The following is a 17,843-nucleotide window of genomic DNA, read 5'->3' on the forward strand; positions in this document are numbered from 1 at the left end:
CTGTAGGCTCTGGGAACTAGAAAATGAATATATGGTAGTTATTTTAGGAAGATTAAAAGATATAAACAAGATTAAGAAAATAGAAATCACTTATTGCAGACAGATAAAAACTGTGAATACTTGGTGTATATATATTACCAGATTATTTTCTGTATATATAACATGAATCGTGTATGTGTGTGTGTATGTGTGTGTGTGTGTATGTGTTTGCTTACACTCGGGATTCCTCAGGCTGCTCTGGTGCAGAACTTTCCAGCTGGTGTAACTCAAGTACAGTGCGTGGGTGTTCGGAGATGACCGGTCTCTTCAGCCCACGAGGTGGCTGGGTAGGGCCTGGGATGACTGGTCACCCCAGTGTCCTGATCAGATGTTGTCACTTGCTGTGTGTGCCACGAATGGAAAAAGGCTGGGAAACGTGCCTTAGACTCTCTGTGAAATCAGTTGCCTTCTGTGCGCTAGAAAAGTGGAAAACAGGTTTAAAAGCCCCTTTAGTGGAAAGAGCCTCTTACTCCTCCAAGCCCTAACTGAAAATGTTTCCCCTGCTTGTGTCACAGCTCCGGCCACTTCCTGAATACCATTAAATATGCCTCCTGACAAGATAGCTCAGGCCCTTGTTATCCTCAGTAGTACTCAGACATAAAAGCTAAAATGATATACTTTTCGTTGTTCATAATATTGGTGAAGATTAAAAATTTGACACCTAGTGTTATCAAGCGTGTAGGAAGATAGACAACTTCATGTCCTGCTGGTAGGAGTAGAAATTATGGCCTTTCTGTTACAGTTTTTATAATCTGAACAAAGATCACAAAGTGTGTATTTTGTGATACACTTTTGTGATACAAAGTGTGCACTTTTTGATACATTCATTATTCATAAGAATTTATCTTAAGAAAATGACCATGATTACATGGAAAGATTTTTCCAAGAATGTTTCTTGTAATTTTATTTAAAATAGAGAAAAGCTCTAAATAATTTAAATGTCTAACAATAACGGTTTGGTTTAAAAGGTTTTGGCTCATCTATACAATGGATTGCCGTGTAACAATGATGTTGCATCAGAATATTTAATAATATTGGAAGATAGTAACTCTACATTTATAAATTAAAAAGGCTCTAAGCCAGTATTTATTAACATAAATCCCATCTTATAAAACAAAAAAAATCGTGTTTGCATAGAAAAAAGGTTATAAAGGTATACCAAATGTTAATAGTAGTTAACTTTGAATGTTGTGCTTTGTGTATTTTCCCATTTTCTTGGAAGAGCATATGTTGCTTTAGAGAAAGTAAAAATTGGCTCGGACTGAGAAAGTAAAATCTGCCTGTCTGTTTATCAGGCTGGGATAACAGACACTAAAACCAGCTACCAAGTTAACAGGAAACAATATTTCTTCCAAATATATTCAGTGGCTGTAAAATGTCATAATGATTCTCCTCGCTTAGTGACTACTGCTTTCTTATTCACTGAGAAACATGCTCTCTAAATTCTATCAGAAACTTTGCTGTGTGAAATTATATCAGAAGGAATGACACATCCTCTTCTTGCCTGGAGGATTTCAGTCACTTTGACACAGAGAAGCAGTCTCATTTTAATCCAGATGCAGAGCTGCAGATAAGGGGTTTCTGGACTCAGCATCCCATATTTATCTTAACTTTGTAGTTTCCAAGGCAGTGGGACCCTATATCCATCTGAAGTTGACCACTTTACAAGCCCCGCTTTGAGCCTGTCACAGTGCTGCTTCATTTAAATTTCATCCACACCCCGCCCTTCCCCAGAATCCAGTAGTAACTTTATCTTTTTCTTTGTTTGGGGAGATGTCCCCTGGGTCCTCTTGCTCATGGCAGTGGGTCAGTAAACCTGAGGCTGTTGGACTACAGTGACCCTGGTGGTCTTCGATTGATCAGGCTGAGACACTATTATAGTCCGGAAAAAAAGTAAGGTTACTTAAAATGGCTTTTATATATATTTTACAAACACACACATACCATCTCCCTAAATAGCACATATCTGAGGAGTCAGCAGCAGTGTTAAGGAACAATAATTGTTAACGGTCATTAAACTCTCACTGAGGGCAGGTGCTGTTCCAGATATTTTAAAGGTGTTCTCTCATGTAATCTTCATAGCAACGCTATGAGGAAAAATGCTGTTATTCCACTTTTTTGCAGATGAGGACTCTTCAGTTTTAAAAAGCTTGAATAATTTTCCCAGGGTGACACAGTAAGTGTCGAAAGCAGCATTTGAACACAGGCCATCTGGTTCCAGAGCTCACATTCTGAGCTGCTCTGATCCACTCCCTAAATAACCCAGCAGACCTTGTCAGTAGTGCTGTGGATGTGGGAAGCAGCTCCAGCTTAGCTAGCAGAAGTCACCATGGCTTCATTTCTTAAACATTTTAATTGAAGTCTCTTTAATGAAAACATTATCCCTAGCCTAGTACAAAGTAGCCTGTGGCAACTCTGAAACTTTATTTTTAAATTTCTGATTTTTTCTTGAACATTTGTGTGTATATGGTATTCTATTCCATAATAGATCCTTGCTAATTTTGATATAAAACGGTATTTTAAACCATTTGCCATATGGTACACTTAGACTAGGGTTTGTCCAGCCTTTGACTCCCCTAAGACATTCCAGCATGTGCACACCCAAGACAGCTCTAAAGTAACACTTAAAAGGTGTGCCTGATGAGATGACAAGACTAATTTTTTTGGTTTGGCTTCTAAATAACTTTGAAATCAGTTCTAATAGCATCCCAAAGCTGTTCTGAACATTTGACAGTAGAAGGTGTTGATTTCTTTTTTTTTTTTTTTTAATTTTATTTATTTATTTATTTTTGGCTGTGTTGGGTCTTCGTTTCTGTGTGAGGGCTTTCTCCAGTTGCGGCAAGCGGGGGCCACTCCTCATCGCGGTGCGCGGGCCTCTCACTATCGCGGCCTCTCTTGTTGCGGAGCACAGGCTCCAGACGCGCAGGCTCAGTAATTGTGACTCACGGGCCCAGTTGCTCCGCGGCACGTGGGATCTTCCCAGACCAGGGCTCGAACCCGTGTCCCCTGCATTGGCAGGCAGCTTCTCAACCACTGCGCCACCAGGGAAGCCCGAAGGTGTTGATTTCTAAGGTGATTACTTTGAAGGACTGTGTAGCATTCAGGCGAGATTAACATTGGTGAGAAGAGTTCATAAAAACAGTCTTGTTCCAAGTCTGTTGATTTAGCGAAGTGTATAAAACTAAAGAGAGGTGAGGTGGCAACTCAGAGGGACATCTGGCAGCTAGCTTTGTGTGACGTTTTCGTTATCCAGACACAAGGGGTGCTCTGGGTAGGATCTTGCCAGAATTGGAAAAGAGGTGAATTCTTGGTTCGCTGCTTCCTCCTAAAACTTGAGTTTACAATGTCATTTTGGAAAAACGTACGAACAGTCTCTGCTTTTCTGATCAAGAGCATGTTGACAAATATTAGTCTTCCTGATGGTTGAACCGCAGTTGGCACCAGCTAGGCCACGTCCGCCTCTGGAGGAGGAAGGCCAGGTGAGTGCCGGGTGCCGCCAAATACGCCCCAGATGACTAAGAAGCCTGTGCCGTCAAGGATGGCCTGCATTTGGATGTATGTGTCGCATGGTTTTGTTGAGAATGAGAAAGTCTCTCATTTCCTACTTTGCCTTTTGGTATCAAGTGAAAGTGAATTCTACAGATTCAGTAATCATCTTCAGACGCCTCCTGTGCGCAAAGCACTGTGTGAGGAGGGCCTGGTATTTGTAAAGATGAATTGCTTGCGGATCTTTGGATTCTTTCCCCGCCGTCAAGGTGTTCCTTGTTCAGTGTAGGAGACCCCTGTGGGTGTAAATAGCTAAATATGAAGCAAGGTAGGCCAGAGGTAGAGTGTGAACAGCTAAAGAAGTGGGTAGGAGCAAATCTTTCATCCTGTAGCCGAGAGGAATCTGCGAGGCCTGAGTGTTTGGGAGTGAACAGGATTTCAGCAGGTGAGCGGGGAGGCTGTGTGTGAGAGGGAGAAGAAGGGGAGCAAAGGCTGGGAGGCAGGAAGGAGCTGCGTTGTGTTTGGGGTGTTGCACATGGTCTGGTTTGGCCGGAAAATGGGATGTATCCAAGAGGGATATGGAAGGCAGTACGGCTGGAAAGATGGTCTGGCCTTGGCCATGCTGATGTGCTTTGAAGGGCCTTAGACAAGATAAACACTAACCTATATTGAATTTTAGGGCAGCCAGAAAATGGTTAAGAACGTGAGCTTCAGAATCAAGCCCTAGGTTGTAATTTTGGCTCTCATACTTAAAAGCGGTGAGACCTTGTATAGATTTCTTCATACACCTGAACTCTAATCTCTTCCTCTGTAATGTGGGGTTAATTACAGCACCTTGTGAGGATTAAATGAGATACTATAAATTATCTAATCAGGTACCTGGTACCTGATGAAAAGACTCTGTTAGGTGGTATTACTTTATAATTTTATAGATTTGTTTGAACATTTTACCTCTTACTCAGATGGCATGTATTTTCTTCAGTACCATTGATGACTTGTTTGTCCCAGAGTGTAAATCACTAAGAATATCGAAAGAACAAATTGTTCAGAATGTTATGTGTGCCTGTTAAGTGTTACAGATGTTAACACTTATTAATGTAGCTCATTAATAAGTCAGTTTGGACTGCTATCACAAATATACCATAGAATGGGAGGCTCAAACAACAAACAGTTATTTCTCCTAGTTCTGGAGGCTGGGGAGTCCAAGATCAAGGTGCTGGTAGGCAAATTGGGTTTCTGGTGAGGGCCCGCTTCCTGGTTTATAGACAGCAGTCTTCTTGCTCTGGCCTCACGCGGTGGAGAGAGCTCTCTGGTGGGGGGTCTCTTTTGTAAGGGCACGTACCACCCTCGAGACCTAATGACCTTTCAAAGGTCCCACCTCCAAATACCATCACACTGGGCATTAGGCTTCACATATGAATTTTTCGGGGGACACAAACATTCTTTCCCTAGCACTCATTAATATTTACTGCCAAGCTAGGTTCGGTTGGAGAATCCAAGACTCAATCCCTATCTTCAAGAGGCTCATGATCTAGTTGGAGAGAAAAAAAAAGGTAGCATATCTTTTTTTATAGACAAAGCCACAATTTTGTCTTAGGCTCAGATGTGTGACCATTTTAAAAAGAAGGGCTAGGCCCTGAACACACTGGACGCACCGTTTTCTTCGTTCACAACATTCTTTGTGGAAATGTGACTCTTTAAAATAACAGTATAAAATAGTAGATAAATGGGTACTATTATAGAGCAGAAGTAATTTAGGGTTTCAGCGAGGAGAAATATTAATGTGAATTAGAGGGATTGGGAATGACTTGAGGGAAGAAATAGCATATGTAAGATCTAATTAGGTGGACAAGAAGGGAGATTGTTTTCAGAAGGAAACAGCATGAGCGAAAGCCTGGAAAGTGACTGCAGTCTGGGGAGAACCGTGTGGAAACGGTCGTGGCTTCAGTCCAGGCTTATATGGGGGTTGGGTGGGGGGGCCAGGGCCAAGGTGCAGGGGAGGCTGGAGTGAAGGCTTCCTCCTCTGGGGAGGTCCCTGGAGAGGTTGAGCGGGGGACGAGGAGCTGAGAGTGGTCTTTGAGGAAGGTGTTTTGACAGGGGTGCTCGAAGTGGGTTGGGTGGGAGATAGAAAGCTTGGCATCAAGGAGACAGACCGTTTAGCTAATGCAGCTGACCCACGGGTGAGAAGGCCTGAAATAGGGTGGTGACAAGAGGAAGAGGAGGAGAGGAACTTATTTAAAGATTCAAAGGACTTTGAGATTCATATTTATGGGAGGGCAGATATCTAAGATGATGAGATTGCAAGCCTAAAGGATAGAAGGATGATGAGGCTGGTGCAGAAATGCAGAGGTAAGGAAAGCTTCCTGTGCAGGAAAGAAGGTAAGTCTGTCTGAACTGGCTAAGATAGATAAGCAGTTTGGGAACAGTTTTAAGATGACTTATAATTCTACCATTTTAATACGGATGCCCTTCATTTTTATCTCTGTTTTGCGTTGTAGCCCTGGTTCATATACCCACATATTTACGTATCTGCAATCATAAGTGTACATGCCGTTTTGCATTTTAAAATCAGTGTGTCATTAAAATCTATTTTTATGTAGTCTTTCAAATATTATAGGCTGAGCGTTTTCCCCTTAGTCTGATATATCCCCAGAGCTTTCTGAAAGCAGATACCGTGTTGCTGTTGTTCATTTCAGTGTGTCTAGAAACTAGGAACTGATTTAAAAAGTGTTTGTTTAATGAAAGCGTATTGACCACATAGATTATTCTCATGCTTTTCTTCGTAGAAGTTTCTGCAACAAGCATATGTTTGGAGTTGGGTGACATGTGTTGGAGTTGAGTGAAAAGTCAGTGCTTTCTGCTTATAGAACCTAAGTCCAAGGTTAAATTAAAGACTTGGTTAAGGAGTGTTTGACTTTGATGATTCCAGGTTTGTGTATGCTTCTTATAAGCTGTTTCCTCATCTGTTCATAACTGGCAGGAAAAATCACGTGAAAAGCTACTTTTGTGTTTTACCATTAATGGAGGAATGAAGGCAGTTCCATCAGACAACTTTATTGATCGTTAATGTCCTAGCAAGGCCTCCTTTTGGAGAACATCGCCTGAGTGTGTATTCAGCCTGGAGATAACTTCTCTATGGATGGAGACTTCAGAGAGCTGTCTCTCAGTCAGACGGCATTTGGCCATGAGACGTGTCGACGCACAGTTACTTAAACAAGTTAGGGGTTTATTCTCCTCAATAACAAGATGTCCTGAGTTGGACAGGCTGGGGCTGTTGTCACGGCTCAGTGATGTCACTGGACACCTGAACTCCTCCTGTCTTCTCCCGCCGCCACGTGGCTTTCATCCTCATGGCTGCTGTGCCTTCATCCAGCTGCATCCTTGCTCCATGGAGGAAAATTGAGGAAGGACAAGGACAGAAGACTGAAAGGGCTTTTCCATGGAGTCTGCCCCTTTAAAAACCCTTCCTGGAATCCCCTCCCGGCAAGTTCTGCTCATATCTCACAGGCTAGAACCGTATCAGACGGCTGTCCCTAACTGCTAGGGAGAAGGTTAGCGCTGTGAGCTGGGTGCATTGCTTTCCCCAATAAATGTGTTCCAGTTAGTGGGGAAAAAAGAGAGGAAGGGTGTTGGCAAGCAGCAGTCTGCCACAGTCTCCAGGTGACTGCCGGCAGCGCTCCTGACAGCCTGTTCTCTGAGGTGGTGAGAGCGGGCATCGATATGCTTACTACGCAAGTGAAGAAATAAAAAGATGTGAATTTGTGAGGTGGCCGTGAATAGCTGTGACAGATGAATTCACGTCTGTCCTCTGGGTTTTAGTTGAAAAGCAAAAGAACATATCTTGTGTTCTAAAAGCCAACCAAATGTAGCATTAAATCTTAGAATGCTGCAAAGTTTGTGTTCAGATAAAGAGTTAATGTTAAATAGCTTTATTATAGGCAGATTCTTAATCAGTCAACATAATTAAGGGCTAAGAAACACTCAGGATAGATAAGTTTGGTTAGGGCAATACTTAATAATAATTAAATAGCACTTAAGAGCTTGGGTTCATAACTCACCTGACTTGAATATGCTCAAAATAGCCACAATTCTAGGGTTGTACTTGGCACTAAAAATATAAGCTTTTCTTTTTCCTCACACAGAGGTGACCTCAGTCACACGTACATCTACCTGGTGTTCTGCTCCAGTGGCTGTCAGCTCTCTCTGTGCATTAGAATGACCTGGGGAGCTTAGACAGTGTTGACACCAGAGTCCCACTGCAGATGCTTTGAATCTGTTGGTCTGGAATGCTCTTCTAAGTGAGGAGTAATGCAGGAAATCACGAAGATGGTGACAGTGGGACTGGAGGGGAGAGGACAGCTTTGAGAAGTGTGTAGGACAGCGCAATCCAGTGGAACTTTCTGCAGTGATGGAAATGTTCTATTTGCACGGTCCACTGTGGTCCATGAGGTCCATGAGGTGGTTGAGCACTTGCAATGTGGCTGGTGCAACTGAGGAACTAAAATTGTGATTCAATTTAAGTAGCCCACGTGGCTCGTGGCCACTTTATTGGACAGTGCAGGTCTAGGAGGTAGAACCAATAGGCTCTGGTTACTGGTAGCGCGGAGGAGAGCAGAGGTGGGGGGTGCGGGAGAGGGAGGAGCTGATCATAACCTCAAGGTTTCCCTCTTCAGTGGGGGGCCAGGTGGGAATGCGTCTGTACAGGGAATGGAGTTGGAGAAGTACGTTCACAACTCTTAGGTTCCGGTCTCAGAATTGAGTAGCGCATGGCCCAGCACCCGGACCAACGACGTCATCCCTGTTGGATGGTTTTAATGATACTTGGGCAGGATTCACAGTATTATAGTTGATTAGTACAAATACACTCTAAACGTATCTCTGAAAATAGTACTTTTTTCCTATTCAATCTTTTCTTGTTTTCTCTTTTTAAAACTCAGGTATCAAATTGTAGTGGAAATAATCCAAGCAACTACAATTAGCAGCTTCCCCCAGCTGAAGAGGCACAAAGGTAAGAACCAGTTTGTTTTCTTCACGTATGCATCCTAAAGGTCCTAGGTCTGTCTCCAGCCTTCTCTCTCCTGTCAGAGCTTTGACAAGTATGAGCATACTTTTAAATATTTCAGATTTGTTTAAATAATGGTGTAACAACATAAGAGAAATTAAGTGTAATTTCATCCTAATAAAAATCTTTGTTTGTAGTTCTGTGTTCCCTTATAAACTTTATTCATCTGTAGTCATAATTTTTAGAATATTAAAGTCAGTGGGTACATATTGCTTCTGTTCTGTTTTTAAACTAATCATGGTTTTATAATTTTTTCTCATATTAAAATTTAATCTTAGTATTCATTGATATTTCTATGTTGGAACATAATCTTGATAGCGATTTGAATGACTTTCGTGAGTTGATGTTTCATAATTTTCTTAACCTTTTCCTTTATATTTTTATTTATTATTTTTTTAAAAAAATATTTATTTATTTATTTGGCTGCGTTGGGTCTTAGTTGCGGCATGCGGGGTCTTTCGTTGCGGCACGCGGGCTTCTCTCTACTTGTGGTGCATGGGCTCCAGAGCACGTGGGCTTAGCTGCCCCGCAGCATGTGGGATCTTAGTTCCCTGACCAGGGATTAAACCCTCATCCCCTGCATTGGAAGGCAGATTCTTAACCACTGGACCACCAGTAAAGTCCCTCTTTTAGTTAAACGTTTGTATTGTGAACATCTTTCCTCCTCTACTCTTGTAGATTTAAAAATATACATATACATGTTCTATAATTTTTTCCTGTTTATTTCTCTTCAAATAAAGAGATGGTTATCCAGGCTTTGATGCTGAGGAATAATCAAGGTCTGAAGTTGGCTCCCACCTCCCTACAGTTTGCCCGGTGCTTCACTTATGAAGTTGCAGGACGTGTTACTCTGTGGAGGGCAGAGAAGGTCAGGATTCCCAGCTGACAGGCACCAACACTACTACCTTGTAGGCTGGACTTCCCATGGAAATCTCCAGGCCCCCTCAAGTTCCTGTCTGGGAGTGGAGGGTCCCGAAAGGACAAGAAGACTTGGGCCAGAGACTCTAACCTGTGCCCAGGTTTCTAATCAGCACACAGAGGCAAAGGGGTGCTTGGGGACTTTTACTTGTCTTTCTGAGTCTCTGACAGAAGGTAGGAGCCAAGTTTTTAAAAAAAAAAAGAAAAAAAAAGAGGGTATAGACTCTGAAGAGGCACTTATTCTTAATCTCAGCCCAGTGAGGAAGATTGCGCAAATGCATTCATTTGAAAATGTTTATTGAACGCTGAGTAGGTGATTATGATTCAGCAGTGGACATGGCGAGATCTCTGCATTCACTGAGTCCCTGAACTAGGCTGGGAGGCAGTCGGACAATCAACAAATAAAATGCACAGCATTTCAGACAGCGAGAAGTGCCTTGGGGAAAAACAGGTTCTCCCTTCTCGTTGAACTGTGGCGAGGTGGGGGTGATAAGGAAGGCTGGCTCAGCCGGAAGGGGAGGATTTTGCACTTGGATAGGGTGACCTGGGGAGACCTCGCCCAGGTGGGACCTGTGAGCAAAGCCCTAGGGGCCCGAGGGGGTCTGGGGAAGGACAGGTGCAAAAGTCTGAGGCAGAAGCATGCAGACTTGCTTGAGGGGTGGGTGGGGGGAGAGAAAGCCAGAGACCAGAGGTGGCAGGAGACCCTGTCCTGAAGGGCTATCGGGGCTTCAGCTTTTACTCTGAATGAGGAAGTCTTTGGAGGCTTTTGAGCAGAGGAGATGTGATCTGATTAATTCCTCCAAGAGTACAGGCTCTGCTCCTCTCCTATTCCTCATTGTTCCTGCAGAGAAGATAGCTTATTTTCAGACAGTTTGACCGACATTTTAAGGAGAATACTAGAGAGGGATTTCTTGTTGCCACCATTGTCTGGCTTTTCTCGGTGCTCCTCCCTGTTGTGTGAGTTTAGTCAGAGACACCTTTCTTATCTTGCGTTATTGTGTTAGTTTACTAAGGCTGTGTAACAGAGTGCCACAGAGTGAGTGGTTTAAATAACAGAAACATTTTCTCGTAGTTCTGGAGTCTCCAAATCTGAGATCCAGGTGTTGGCAGGGTTGGTTTCTTTTGAGGGCAGTGATGGAAGAATGTTTCAGGTCTCGCTTCTTGGCTCTTAGATGAGAGTCAAGCAGTACATCTTTGGCAGGACATCTGCAAAGACCTGTTTCCAGGTAAGGTCACATTCACAGGTACCAGGGTTTAGGACTTACACATATCTTTTGGGGGGACACAATTCAACCCGAAACGTTATAACTGGTAAGTTCAAGGTAGCATTGTAGGGACTTCCCTTGTGGGGCAGTCGTTAAGAATCCGCCTGCCAATGCAGGGGACATGGGTTCGAGCCCTGGTCCGGGAAGATCCCACATGCCGTGGAACAACTAAGCCCGTGCGCCACAACTACTGAGCCCGTGTGCCACAACCACTGAAGCCCATGCACCTAGAGCCCGTGCTCTGCAACAAGAGAAGCCACTGCAATGAGAAGCCTGTGCACAGCAACGAAGAGTAGTCCCTGCTCGCCGCAACTAGAGAAAGTCCGTGTGCAGCAATGAAGACCCAACGCAGCCAAAAATAAATAAATAAATAAATAAATTTATTTAAAAAAAAAGATAGCATTGTAGTTCCTCTTCGTGAAAATGCTAGAAGCATTTATTTTCAGTAAGCTCTATAACCACATTAAGATTTGCTATATTACTCTTCTTTTGGGTTAATTCTGTTACCAGTAGTTAGCTTTTCCTAAATTAGTCTCTTTTAAGTCTATGATAGGGTTTAGATTAAGAAGTAAAATCTCAGAAAAAAGTTGGGCAGCTAAAACCATATAAGCGATTTCAGCTACCCTGTGTCTTCATGTCCAGAACAAAGACAGGTTCCATGGAATCAGTATTCTAGCAAACTGTGTGGGTCTGTATAAGAATGAGGGGGAAGTATAAGTGACCAAAAAAAGGTAAATTGGATTTCATCTAAAGTTAAAAACTTGTGTCTTCCGCAGGAAAGTAAAAAGACAACCCTCAGAATAGGAGAAGGTATTTGCAAATCATGTATATGATATAGCGCTTGTATCCAGAATATATAAAGAACTCATATAACTCAGTAATCAAAAGACAGTCCAATTGGATAATGGGCAAAGGATTTGCATAGGCAGTTCTCCAGAGAAGATATACACATGGCTAATGAGCACATGAAAACATGCCCTACGTCATTAGACATTAGGAAAATGCAAATCAAACCTAATAGGAGATACCACTTCACACCCACTAGGGTGGCTAAAATAAAAGACAGAGGGTGACACAGTGTCCAGGAATGAAGTATAGCAATCTAGGGTGTAGATAACGGTGGTGAAAAGGAAGGGATTGATAAGGAAGGTTATAAAGGAAAGACAGCCCAGTTGGTAACTAATTGGATGTGGGGAGGGATCAGATGGTGGGACATTATGGCGCTGGTCCCGCCTGCTGCCTTTACAGATGGGGACATGGCTGTCCAGAGCTTACGTCTGAGGTCCCAACTCCTAGTCTGCTGCTGTTCCTGTGAGGTCCCACTGCTTCAGGTGGGTGAGATGAGGTTTGGGGGCAGAAGAAAAAGTGCGGGAGCTGCAATTTAGGAGGCCTTGGTTCTCTTGCCAGCTTCCCAGTGAAACCTGGGCACGTCCTTCACTTCCCTAGGCCTCAGTTTCCTCAGTCTTTAGGTTGCCTGCTCTTGGTGATCATAAAGGGTTTCTCAGTGAAGACACTCAAAGAGTCAGGGGCTGTGTAGGGGTCTGGGTCAGGGGTGAGAGAGCTCACCGGTCCTGGCGTTGTGGACCTGGGACGACAGGAGGGTGGAGAAGTGCCCATCCGGCGTTTCTAAGCTGGGATTCACGCTGTGGGGAGAGAGCAACCCTGGGGAGAAGTGCTTGGAAGTGACAACATAGAGGTAATAGTTAATCGTCTCCTATTTCTGTGTATCTTTGCGCAGCCCATTGTTAGGGGAGAATAATGTGTTAAGAGTCTGAAGTGACTTCCCTCATAAATAATACCATCTGCTGTCTCACTCTTGAAGTTCATGTGTAGGTGGTTTCAATTTTAAAGAATTAGGTTGTTATAATTTAACTGCAGGTATTTTTTTTTTTAATAAGAAGGAAGGTCAAATTGAACATTCCCCATTGTCCTTTTTCTTTTAATAAAATGTCCAGTAACATATTATTATTGGAAACAGTTCTTATTTCTCTGTGACCTTTGAGTTTTGACTTACAGCTGTCACATAAAAGGTTAATCTCATTCTTCCTCAAAATAATCTGTAATTTATTTCCAGACAAATGTTTTTTTTTGTGTGTGTGTGTTTTTTCCTCCCTGTAAAAGGCACTACGGAAACTTTGATTTTTTACCATTAAAAGGCTCCCCTCAAATAGAATCGTTTTGTTGTTTTTTGAGGATAGTGCGATCTAGTGAAAATATCATCGGGCGGAGAATCCGGGAAAAGCCTCAGTCTGTGTGTTAACCTCTCGTCACCAGCTGCACCTGTCTGCACTGTTTCCTTAAACCTGGAAAATCGGGCTGTGCTCAGAGTGACCATGTAATGATGCTGCCAGGTTGTGTGTGAGGTTGTAAGCAATTCCGTTTCCAGTGTTGTTTCTCCTCATTTCCATGTGCTCCTGGTGAGTGGGAAACTGAAGAAGTTTAAAAGAAAGAATGACCAGACGGAAGACACTAAGAATACTTAGGATTCAAACTACAGATGGGAAATTTATTTATGAAAATAGTGTGTATATGCTAAAGTATAATTTTGTTGCTACATATAAATATGTTTCAGGCAGGTCTTTTTCAACTGTAATTGTTGATGATTAAGAAATGGTACGCAATTGTGAAATAGTTTGAGGATTCAGAGGAAAAAATGCCGTATAACAAGTGGGGAGAAATTACCTGATTGTGTTTCCTCTGAAACCTTAAGGAATTAACCAGCTGACTCTGCATTGACTTTTCTCAGGATGATAGAGTAGGGTCGGGGGGACCACTTTACTTTGTATTCAGAGGAAGGTTCAAATAAGGCTTCTGAGCGCCAGCAGACTCCAGCAAGTTCACACAAAACTCTGTACATGTTTCAGGTTCACAGTAGATTAGTTTATCTTAAATGAAGACCAAGTTCCTCTCTTTAACAATGTAGAAATTTCAGTTTGATTCTTTTCTTGATGGCTTTTTTCTTACGGTATTTTGATCTGTTAAAGAAATAAGGTATCGAATGATTTTAAAAGTCTTTACAATGCCTCAGCTAGTTTAACTGCTGATACAATTCTAGGGACAGTAAATAATCATAAAACTAAAAAAGTTTTGAGACCATCTAACTCAGATCCTTGTCCTATGGGCAAGAAAATTAGGCATGATTAGAGAAGGAGGTTCTTAGAGCAAATTCATAGATATTAAACAATTTGAAGCACTTGGTCTCAGAAGTTTTAAGTCTGCTCACAAAATTTTCTTGCCTCTGACCTTATTTTATCATTCATTCTGGCCAAACATATTGACTGAGGCCTGAATTTTACCCGCTAATCACATCAACTTCTTGTTGGTGATGGAATTTGGGAAGTTTAGTAAGTCCAACTAGCTAGTTTCAGTGAACATTTTTCCGTCTTCATCTTTGACTGTTCGGCACATGTGACATTGGTGACTACTGTCTTCCGGAGCTTTCACCTGCCCTGGCTGACACTCTGTCATTCTAGTGGTTTGTTTGTTTTTCTGCTTGCTTATTCGTCTCTATTCAGCTTTTAGATGTTGGAGTTCCTCAAGATTTGTTTCTAACTCTCATTATTTTATACCTGTGCTGTCCAATATAGTAACCATTAGCATATGTGGCTATTTAAATTAACTGAAAATAAATAAAAATGTAGAATTTTGTTTCTCAGTCACACCAGTTATGTTTCAAGCGTTCAGTAACCACGTGTGGCTACCGTATTGGATAGCGTGGAACATTTCCTTCATCACCAGAGTTTCCTTGGGTAGCACTGCTCTGTGTTCTTTGTCTGGTTAGTCTTTCCTTTATCTATATGCTGATGACTTTCCAAATTTCTATCTACAGAACCTCTATTCTCTGCTTTTCTACTTACCTACTGTTCACTGAACATTTTTATTTGGATATCAAAAGACACCTCCAAATGAAAATGTCCAAATCAGGTCCCACATAACTGGTCATCTTCTGTAGTTTCTTGTCTCTGTGAATGGCATCGCCATCCATCCGAGTAAGTCAGGAACCTAGGAGTCCTCCTTGTTCATTCCTTCTCCATCATGCACTATATCTAGTCCATTGTCGTCCCACAGACTGACCTCCTAAATATATCTCAACTCGGCTCTTTCTCTGCACCACCATTTTCCACCACGCGTCTCTCTCGGACTAAGGCAGTAGCTTCCTAATTGGTTTCCTTGTATCCACTCCTGCCCCTATTCAATTTATTCTTCATACTGAAGCCAGAGTGATTTTTTAAAAATGCAGATCTTAATCATGCCACCCCCATGCTTACCTTTCATTGTCTTCGCATTGTTCTTAGAATAACAACCCTTCGATGTGAAACCTGCAAGGTCCTGCTTGCTCTGGGCCCGTCTCTATCTTCAGCCTCATCTCCTTCGAGTCCACCCCCTCCCTCTGAACTCCAGCCACACTCACTTTTCTATTTCCTCAGCTCACCCCAATTCCTCCCGCCTCATATTCTTTGCACATTCTGTTTCTTCTTCTTGGAATGCTGCCCTACACTCAGTATCGCTCTGCCTAGATAACTCCTACTTATCCTTTATATTTTATCTCGAGTTTCTCTGCTTTGTTCACAACACCTCCCCCCCGCCCCCCGCTGATCCTGGGTAGATGAGAGACCACCTGAGTTCACAGGACCCTTCACGTCAGTAGAGAAAGGACTCTGAAGGATATCTTAACCACCAGAAGTAGGTCTTCAGTCACTCAGCAAACGTCTTTCGAGTGCCGTTGTGTATGAGGCACGGCTGTGCGGTGCATGGACCTGTCCCCGACCTTCGGGAGGTCATAGCCCAGTGAGGAGACAGGCGGATACACAAACAAAATCACAGTACAATTTGATGAATTCAGTGAGTGTTGCAGGTTCAGGATCGAGTAGTGGCACAGATGTGTGGAGTGTCAGCTCTACCTGGGCCAGAGCTCAAGAAAGGTGCTCTCTTAAGGGTAGCAGCATTGAGTCAGAAAGATTGAGTGGCTCTCATCCCCTCTGGGCTTGTCGGTGGCTGCGGCTGGATGCTGCCACGTGTGCGTTTGTGTGTGGGTTACGTCAGCTGAGACACTGCGCAGGTGCTTGGGATGTAATGGAGAGATGAGCCTTGACGGGAAGACAGGGGCTGATCCTAAGGGACCTGTGAGCTGTACTGAGAAGTCTGGGCTTAATCCTGGAGACCAGTTGTTCTCAAACTACAGTGTGTGTCAGAATCACTCGGAAGGCTTGTTAAGATGCAGGTTTCTGGGCCCCAAAGTCTGTGATTCTGTGGCTCTGAGTGGGCCCTGAAAGTCTGCATTCCTCACAGGTTCCCCAGAGATGCTGGTGTTGCTTTTCCAGTAACCACAGCGTGAGAACCGCTACTGTAGAGCCAGTGATCTGTTCGCGTTTGCATTTTAGTGCCCGACTCTAGCTTTTTATTTACAATTAGAACAGCCCAGGTAGTTGAGAAGTGGTCTAGTAAAATTAGCTGGCTGCTAGGGTCTCAGTAATCGTGTTCCCCCAGAATCCTTTCGTTGAAATCCTAACGTCCGAACTTGGTGGTATTAGGAGGTGAGGCCTTTGGGAGGTGCTTAAGTCGTGACAGTGGAGCCCTCATGAATGGACTTGGTGACTTATAAAAGAGGCTGCAGAGACATCCCCAGCCTCTCCCATCGTGTGAGGACGCAGCAAGAAGGTGGCAGTCTGCCACCGACAGGAGGGCCTTCACCAGACCTCAGCTGTGGTGGCACCCTGATCCTGGATTCCCAGTCTCCAGACTGTGAGAAGTACACTTCTGTTGCTCATAGCCAGCCGGTCTGTGGTATTTGGTCATAGTCGCCCGAACTAAGATACTGGCCGAGTGTAGGAATTCTAGTAGTAATGGAACATATGCTCCATTTTCCCTGCAGTTGGATGTGAATGAGCCCAGTATTTCAGCTCCCTTTAAAGCTTTCCCCCACCCCACTGCTGTTCTGGATCCTGAAATGTTATCAAGAATAGTTAAAATGATAACTAATTAAGAACCTGCTGTAGAGCACAGGGAACTCTACTCAATACTCTGTAATGGCCTATATGGGAAAAGAACCAAAAAAAAGAAAAATAAAGGGTGGATATATGTATACGTATGACTGATTCACTTTGCTGTATACCTGAAACTAACACACAACGTTGTACATCAACTATACTCCAATAAAAATTAAAAAACAAAACAAAACACACAAGCTGTTTCCCCGGTAGGAAATAAAGGATCCTCTGTGGACAAACAGACCCTGCAAATTAACATGACTTCTGACTAATGATACAGAAACATTAAATGAATTGTTAAAGAAAAAAAAAGAACAAAGTGATTCAAGAGTAGTATTTATTCAGCTGACTGCAGAGAGGGACATAATGTTGATTTGACTCTGATAGAAACTGCTGTATATAAATACTGCACTCTTGGGGGTGACGTGCTCATAGTATAGATTGGGAGGTGTTGGCAACATTGTGTATCTTGTTTAGAGTGTAAGTAAAGAGTTTTGGAACTGAATGTGTCAAGCAGAAGTGTAGAAGAACTTCAGACTATATTGAGTATGTACATACACACAGTCACTTGTTGATAAGAACCATAATGATTTCCATTAGGAATTTTTTTTTTTAACTTTGTTCTCATAGAATTTTTTTAAAAAATTAATTAATTAATTAATTTATTTTTAGCTGTGTTGGGTCTTCGTTTCTGTGCGAGGGCTTTCTCCAGTTGCGGAGAGCGGGGGCCACTCTTCATCGCGGTGCGCGGGCCTCTCACTGTCGCGGCCTCTCTTGTTGCGGAGCACGGGCTCCAGACGCGCAGGCTCAGTAGCTGTGGCTCACGGGCTTAGTTGCTCCGCGGCATGTGGGATCCTCCCAGACCAGGGCTCGAACCCGTGTCCCCTGCATTGGCAGGCGGATTCTCAACCACTGCGCCACCAGGGCAGCCCCAGGAATTATTTTTTTAAATAATATTTCTCATCTGATTTGGGATGTAAAGGTGTCCCTGCCTGAAAGAAGGAGCTACTCTGTAGACTCTAGCAGACTTCTCAGAGTCCCTTCTAATGCTCTGTGATCTAACTTCCTAGCATTGCAGTAATTTGA

The 17,843-nt window shown here is 43.1% G+C and overlaps 1 protein-coding gene across 8 annotated transcripts in view; it reads left to right on the forward strand.

The window, feature by feature from the left end:
• Positions 1-17,843, forward strand: part of SNX25 (sorting nexin 25) — a 114,093-nt gene that overhangs the window by 54,300 nt on the left and 41,950 nt on the right. For all 8 annotated transcript variants that reach the window (XM_036838977.1, XM_036838973.1, XM_036838972.1 and 5 more), the window contains one exon: positions 8,463-8,533. In XM_036838977.1, the coding sequence (XP_036694872.1) occupies positions 8,463-8,533 (71 nt within the window). The remainder of the gene's footprint in view (positions 1-8,462; positions 8,534-17,843) is intronic.

The sequence above is a fragment of the Balaenoptera musculus genome, chromosome 21 (assembly GCF_009873245.2).
Source record: "Balaenoptera musculus isolate JJ_BM4_2016_0621 chromosome 21, mBalMus1.pri.v3, whole genome shotgun sequence".
NCBI lineage: Eukaryota > Metazoa > Chordata > Mammalia > Artiodactyla > Balaenopteridae > Balaenoptera > Balaenoptera musculus.